The following is an 8,101-nucleotide window of genomic DNA, read 5'->3' on the forward strand; positions in this document are numbered from 1 at the left end:
TGCTATCACTTTCTAGTTTCTACACTTCAAATATTTGGAACTAGAATTAAGTTCAGTAGAGCAAGCAATTAATTTACCTCCAAGAGTCAAATAATTAAAATTAAGAATTTGACGCTACAGTTTAGTTTACAAATAGTTTGAGAATGCTCTCTAGTTCATAGAATATAGCCTCAATCATACAAAAGAATAACTAGATCTTCAAAGTAGAAACAAAATAATGTGCATCTTTATATCTGGAGCCCCTATCATTTTCCTTGACTGGACAGCAAAAATGTAATACTGTTATACTGGATTACTACAGTTGCAAATCTTGGTGATGTGGTCATATTGTTATCTTCCTTGAACAGGTGGCCCTGCACTGCTAGATTTCTCCATGTCATCATACACTGAGTCGTTGAAGTGCTTCATTGGTATCCCGTTGCTGGTTCCATCAACAACATCACCCTTTTCTTGAAGTTGCAAGGCAAATTCAAGTTTCCACAAAACATCTCCCATTGATGGACGGTCGACTCCATAGTCAGCAAGACATTTTTCAGCAGCCTCAGCAAACATCTCAAGTGAATCAGGCCTGATTTGACCTGCAATGTGAGGATCAATTATTTTGTTGAGCTCTCCCTTGCGGTACCATGTAAGGGCCCATTCTGCGAGGTTCACCTGGTCTCTTGGAAGTGCTGGATTGATGGCTGGCCTTGCACACAGTACCTCAAAGAGTACCACCCCGAATGAGTATACATCTGATTTCTCTGTTAGTTGTTGACGTCTGAAGTACTCTGGATCAAGGTAGCCAAAACTTCCTTTGACAGCAGTGCTGACATGGGTTTGCTCAAGGGATGGAGCAGCTTTTGATAGGCCAAAATCAGCAACCTTGGCCACAAAATTTTCATCAAGGAGAATGTTGGTAGTCTTGACATCGCGGTGAATTATACCCTGAGCTGCACCTGTATGAAGATAATGCAGGCCTTTTGCTGCCCCAATGCTAATTTCTAAGCGTTGCTTCCAAGATAGAGGCTTCAGATTTGTACCACCATATAGATGATCCCTGAGTGGACCGTTTGACATGAACTCATAAACCAGGATCATCTCATTATTCTCATCACAGCAACCGATGAGTGAAACCAGGTGGCGGTGACGAAGCTTTGACAACATTTGGATTTCAGTCAGGAATTCGTTCATACCTTGATCAGAAGATGGATTGCCTCTCTTGATAGCTAGCTTTGTACCATCCTCAAGAACACCAAGATAAACCTTCCCAAAGCCACCAACACCAATGACATCCTTTTCTTCAAAGTTTTTTGTGGCTTTCTGAATTTCAGCGAAGGTGAAATAGCGGCCCAGTCCATAAGCACTAGATGCAAACAGGCTAGAAAAACCACTTTTGGTCCTTGTGGAGCCAAAGCGATTTCTGGAGAGCCTGCTGCAGCTGCTCATGAAGCTGGACTGGTTGGAGTTGAGCCGAAGGAACCACGAATGGAAGCTGTCTGTCTTCTGCCACTCTGGCCTTCGGTTTCGCCTGCAGCACATCACTATGGCCAATGCAGCTGAAATCACTGCCACAGAAAGACCTATGCCAGTTAGTATCCTCTTACCAAGTTGTGAGCTTGTTTTTGGTGAAAATTGGCCATCTAAGCTTTTTGCTTGGTTGCTTATTTTCATGACTTCAAGGCCATTAAGGATGGCATCAGTATTGCTGGAATCGGTTGTGCTTGGGCCAACCTGCACTAGAAGAGTGGAGTTGATGATGCTGGATGAATCCACGGTAAAGTCCTGGTAGTAGGCTACTGCAAGGCCCATTGTCAAGCTTGAGAGGTCAAGGTTGGATACACCCATCATGCCATTTATGTAGACATTGAAGTAGAGGCTATTGAGTGCCTTGCTTATAATATCACAGAAATGTAGGCGGATGAGGTACTTGAATCCTGGCTCTGCTTCCATTTCCCAAGTTATGTTGAATCTTGCTTGCGAGGTATTTGTCGATGCTGCCTGCTGTGCCGTTGAGTATATGTTTGCTGGAGCAATGAGTGGTGTGACTGCCTTGTCATCAGGGTACTTGATGGTTCTAGGAGGAACCCAAGCCGCCTGTGCTGCTGCCTCAAGCTTCAAAAAAGGTGCATCTGGTAACCAGGTCCTGCCCAGTGTGTCGTTGAAGGCTGTCACAAGTGCACCCCCCATGTTTAGCCGGTACACTACCTGCAATGCATTGTTGGAGATGTCAAATTGTTCTTGAGGAGGCAGGCCATTGGTGGTATTTGGAATTAGGGTGGGTGGTGCTGAGACAACTTCAATAGCATTGATGAATGCTATTGAGTCCTTCTTTGGGGTGAAAATGATCTTCAAGGTGTCTCCCTGTGTTACAACAATATACTCCTTAAGGATGGGGTTAGGGGGACTGGCTATGAAGGAGAAGTCATGGAGAAGAACCATATTGTCAGTGAACACAGAGAATGTTGCTGAGGTGAGGTTGTATTTTTTGTCAGGGATAGGTAAGAAGTAGAGACGGATCCAATGGCGGCCAGGCTGCGAGACAAAGAAGCTATAAGTTGAAACATCAGAGAAAACTCTTGCAGACAGGTACAGTGGGGATAATGGTGAAGCAGCAGTTGGAGAATTGTTAGCTGTGATCTTGATGTCCATTGGGGTGGACAGAAAAGATACCGACTCTGGATCAGAGCGGAATGTCCTGCCATCATCAAGCTGCACAGAACCAGATGCCCCGCAGCTAATGAGGTAGTTGTCTTGAGGTACAAACGGGCTCTTTTGTGATGCAATTGCATTGGTGCTGGTTACACTAGTGATACCAAGGATGGAGAGGATGATAAACATTGGTACTCTCGTGCACTCAAGCATGCTTCTGGCCATCTTTGTTGATGTTGGCATCAGAAGCACCAGTATGTAGCAAAACTTATTGGTGGTTTCTCATGGGGAGGAAAGTGGTCTCAGGGTTTGAAGAGAGGGAAAGGGTGCAGGGATGGATGATGTCTGTGGTTCGCTTTTGGAGGGAATGGATTGATTACAGAGATATAAGGTATTGGTTGAGTGCACGTCCAGATGAGATCAGGTTGCAATTTAGATATCATGTCTAATTATTAACTGGCCATTATCGTCAAATATTCTTTTCCGAGCTCCTGTACTACTGACATGTGGACGTCTAATGAAGGGAGCTTGTAGGCCAATAGCTGGAGTACAATAGTCAGGCTGGAATAATTTAAGCATGGCTATCTAGGTGTTGCACTCGCTATCATTTTCATAAAAAAAAGAATAGCTGTATCATATTGGTTTATTCCAGTTGGTTGAGATTTGGAATCTGAGAGCTCTTTTCTTGCGATGGTTTGTTGTATGATATTAATGGAGGAACTTATCAATCTAATTACCAGTTGGTTCTTTGCTGTTTACCCAGCTAATGGCTTAAGTAATTGTAACCCAAACTGACAGTTTGAAAAGGAGGTTAGTTTAAAGTAATTGTAACCCAAACTGACAGTTTGAAAAGGAGGTTAGTTTATCAAACACGGTTATGAGGGATGACCATTGTTATCTTAGATTCCAGTGCCCCATTTATTGCTGTAATCAACATAACTATCTCGGTTATCATGTTTGTATATCTTTTCCCTTCCATGGATTTGGTTTGATCTCAGAACCTTCTGTAGTCTGTCTGTCCAGGAATCACGTACTTAAGCTTCCTGTCATCCTGTGCAACGCCTTGAATAATACTACCAGCTTTCATTTTCTTATCATGCAGACATGTCTTGTTCCAGCAAAACGTGCAATCCAAGTTATTGCCCATCTGCCTGTACAAGATCATATTGTTATTTTTAGTCTAACAAAGAGTATTTGGCATCCTGATTTTCCTTGTAGGTGCTGAAGTAGAGGGGGGGGCACTTGGTCCACTATGTCTGGTTTTCCTATCGGACAGCTGCACTGTAGATCACGTAAGTGGCTCTCCATTTCTCTGCTAATGTATCTTTGTTTGACCAGCTGATTAGTGGGCACCAATAACTTTAGCTGATATGGAGCATCCAATCGTTTAGTCAAAGCCTTCCTTACAAAATTTGAGACCATGTTCCGAAGAAAGAAAATGGAAGTGCGGCGTAGGATCTTAAACATGGGGTTCACGTCTGTAGTCTGAGTGTGGCTGCTTTGTACGAACCGGAATTTGGCAGGCCCATGCTAGGCCCATCGTTTGTCTATTAGGGCCTTCTAGAGATCCTGAACCACAAGCAAAGCCCAATTGGAGTTTGCCATGAGTGTTTCTCTTGTCGTTTAGGGTTCTTTCACAAAGGCAAGCGGTGGGCTTACTGTTAAGCTCTGCTTTAAGATATTGCTGCGGGATGCGTGATTCATTATCTTTTAAGCTGCATTTCTTCTCAAAATCTGTGCCTTTTCTTCTTTTGTAAACCCTTTTTCTAAGAATGGCCATGGATTTATTCTTGAATCCAATTTACAACTTAATTAACTAATTCTTCAGTTTGTCTAGCTGAAACTGAAAAGTTAGTTAATCAAGTTGAACTAGAGTGGTGGTGAAATGAGCTCAATAGTTGTGAGGCGTGATAGCCTAACCTTTAGATATTGTCCTGTTTCGGTAATAATTTCAAATTATGCAGTGAAATTTGAATCTGTGAACAGGACTGTAGAGTACATCTTTTTTTCTGTTCTGTCACTTTCAGTAAAAAAAAAGGCTTAACTTTTGCTTATGTTTTTTTTTTTTGGAGGAAAGAGACTAGCAGCAGCTGTTATTTATCCGTTTGCCCAATTCCAAGCCAAGTAGGCAAAAAACGGAACGCGGAACCCGTGATCTGTTGGGCCATACATGCACAAAAGAGACAAGTCTGCATTCAGAAATCAAATGACGGTAGGCCACCTTGTGCGACCTTTTCACAGGCAGACAATTCCATAGTCTTGTTATTTTGATTGTGATGTCAACGTTCGTGTACTTAATCCGAGCACAGCCTCGGCCTCGCTCTCATTCCACTAGCACCCCTTCACGAGCAGCTATGCTATGTAGGCGTGCCGAAACAGAAATGGACGCCTACCAACTGTCCTTTAATTTAGTTATTTGTTACCATCTGTCTGGATCGTGATGTACTTCGTGTCTTGTTCGTCGCAGCCAGCCAAAAACGTTCGTGTCCAAACAAATGATGACTAATAAGTATGAACAGATTATGATTGCAGGCTTATTCAGGACTTCATTTTTTTTCTGTTCCTGTCTGTGTCGTAAGAAACATATTAGACTCTGCACAATACATTTTTCTCTAACTGATTGGTGGGCCCTTGTTAGACTGTCATGAGGCTAACAGCTCAGCCTGCAGAAGCATCTTGCAATATGGACTGATGCGGCAAAGTAATATACTACTGGTACTACAAAATCGAAGAGTTGGACCCTGCACTGGTGTTCGTCTACCCAGCGTCACTTGAAGTGAGGCCGTAGAGTAGGCTAATCAGCATTAGGAAATGAGGCCATCATTGTCTCTGAAAGTCTGTTGGTGTTTGGATTTTGCGGCCTCTTCCAGGGTCCGTATGCATTGCATTTCCACAAGATTGAGGAACCATCGAAATTGCAGTTTGCCGCCTAGTTAGGCAATGGCAAACAAGTAGGAGCTACGGAGTACGGACCCTAAAGACCTAAGTATGCTCTGCTGAAATGGCCAGGATTTAACTATGCACTCAACTTGGTAATAAAGATGCCTTTCCCATCAAAATCAAATGCTATATAGTAACTACGATTTGCATATCCTTGCATGCTAGTACCGCGATTCCTTTTGGTTTGGTAATGGCATGCCACTGGGTAATGGCAGGCAGGTCTGGCGGAACACGGACGGCCTCTGACTTCGGTCGAGAGTCGAGGCCATCCATTTGATTCTTGCACGGGTTCTTTTCTCAATTTAGTTAAAAGCTAGCACTAGATGCCTACACAGAATAGAAGGTCCACGGCCGTTTATCCTAGACGAGAAAGCAGCGTTTAGATGCCTCCTCCTAGGTCCTGGACCTGTACCACTTGTCATGTTGAGCTCTTGGTATTACAAATTTGCAATTGAAGTTCCCAAAATTACCTATTCTTGATGAAACACGTTTTTCTTGCAGGTATACGCGATTGTACTAGTACTATACAGCATCACGTACTACGGTAGATTCTACGAAGAGATGCGCGACAGATCGAGGCATGCGTGGTTGGGAGTTGGACGTACCCAGCTTCTTCTAGGGCTTCTCGGGCTCGGCATGTCGGGGATTTGACCCCACAGTATCCGAGGCCCCAGTAAACAAACCAGCCAGAGCTCTCTAGTGTGATGACTGATGATACACGTGAAGTATAAATGTCTATGCAGCCCGAGGCACGACGGCACGGCACGAAGCCCGCTTTTTTAGCCCGACACGAGCACGGCACGGTCCGGTGACGTGCGGGCCCGGGCTAGTCCGGCCCGAGGGAGCAGGCCGTGCCTGGGCCGCTACTTAGGTCCGTGGGCTGGCATGGCACGGCCCACAAATTAGTGGAAGGCCCGGTGCCAGAAATGGCCTGCTAAAGCCCATCCCACTCCCTTCCATCCAAACCCTAACTTTTCCACTCCTTCTCCCCCACGCCTCCGCGCCCCTCCCCTCCTCTCCCACACGTCGTCGTGCCCCTCTCCTCTCCCCCACGCCGTCGCGCCCCTCTCCTCTCCCCCACGCCGTCGCGCCTATAAATGTCCATGCAGCCCGAGGCACGACGGCACGGCACGAAGCCCGCTTTTTTAGCCCGACACGAGCACGGCACAGCCTGGTGACGTGCGGGCCTGGACTGGCCCGGCCCGAGGGAGCAGGCCGTGCCTGGGCCGCTGCTCAGGCCCGTGGGCTGGCACGGCACGGCCCACAAATTAGTGGAAGGCCCGGTGCGGCCCAGTGCCAGAAATGGCCTGCTAAAGCCCATCCCACTCCCTTCCATCCAAACCCTAACTTTTCCACTCCTTCTCCCCCACGCCGTCGTGCCCCTCCCCTCCTCTCCCCCACGCCGTCGCGCCCCTCTCCTCTCCCCCACGTCGTCACGCCCCTCCCCTCCTCTCCCCCACGTCGTCGTGCCCCTCCCCTCCTCTCCCCCACGTCGTCGCGCGGCCGCACCCACACCCCTCCTATCTTCTGGCGTTTCCCATCAAATCCGGTGTGGCCACCGGGGTGTGCCCGTCGGTCATCGCCGTCGTAGTCGCCTCGCTGAGACCCGCGCCCGTCCTCGTCGAGCCCCGTGACGATGGAGTCCACGGCCGGATCTCGGGCGCGCGGTGGAATCCGCGGCCAGATCTCGGGTGCGCGGTGGAATCAGCGGCCGGATCTCGGCCGCCCCACCTCTGCTTATGCACGGGTGGAGGAGAAGATGGACGGTGCTGGCAAAGAAGTGGAGGGGCACCGGCGGCCGCTGGAGGAGGTGATGGAGCGACAACGACGTGGTGGGGCGACCGGAAGAGATGACGAGAGGCGCCAGCAAGGGGTGGGGGCCGCGGGCAGAGGAGGAGCCACGGCTGACCCCGCGCCTCGACCTCGTCCTCCGTCCTCTCTCCCTTCCCCTGCTGATGTGGGCCTCGGGCCGGCCTGGCCTGTTAAAAAGGCCGTGCTTTCCGGGCTGGCCCGGCATGGAAAGTGGCCCGACGGGCCGTGTATGGGCCGTCGGCTAGGCACGGTGGACTGGGGCGGCACGGCACGGTGGTCCGTCATGCTCTACCGTGCCGTGCCGTGCCCTACAGGGCCGGGCCGGGCCGGGCGGCCCGAATGGTCATCTTTAACGTGAAGGGAAGAGAAGAGAAAGAAAAAAAAGCCCATAGAGCAAGCAGCTCGAGCCCACCTGGGGTTCGGCCCGCCCGAGGAGTGGAGAGTCGGGGCGAGAGGCAAGTCCCGTCTCCTGTACTCCCCTCCCGGAGTCCCGGTAGGTAGACGGTAGTCGTAGCCGTAGTATATATCGACAGACACAGAAGAAAGGGAAACGACAAGTCCTACGCAAACATGTCTCCGGTGTGGGCCCGCTGCGCATCGCGGTCGTTGGTCTATCGCGTAGGCGGCGATGCGGGGACAAGGCTAGGGTTAAACGACCGACCACAACCCAGACATATCTGTGGACCTAATTGCCTCGTCTACGCACAGGCAACACCAC

At 48.6% G+C, this 8,101-nt stretch overlaps 1 protein-coding gene across 1 annotated transcript; it reads right to left on the bottom strand.

Annotated features, from left to right (window-relative positions):
- Positions 1–330: 330 nt before the first annotated feature.
- LOC136476653 (probable receptor-like protein kinase At5g61350) lies at positions 331–2,935 on the bottom strand. The gene is given in 2 exon segments (XM_066474577.1): positions 331–2,914; positions 2,916–2,935. Coding segments are annotated over 2 exon segments (2,586 nt in total). The 5' UTR covers positions 2,918–2,935.
- Between the last annotated feature and the right edge of the window lie 5,166 nt (positions 2,936–8,101).

The sequence above is a fragment of the Miscanthus floridulus genome, chromosome 1 (genome assembly GCF_019320115.1).
Source record: "Miscanthus floridulus cultivar M001 chromosome 1, ASM1932011v1, whole genome shotgun sequence".
Classification (NCBI taxonomy): Eukaryota; Viridiplantae; Streptophyta; class Magnoliopsida; order Poales; family Poaceae; genus Miscanthus; species Miscanthus floridulus.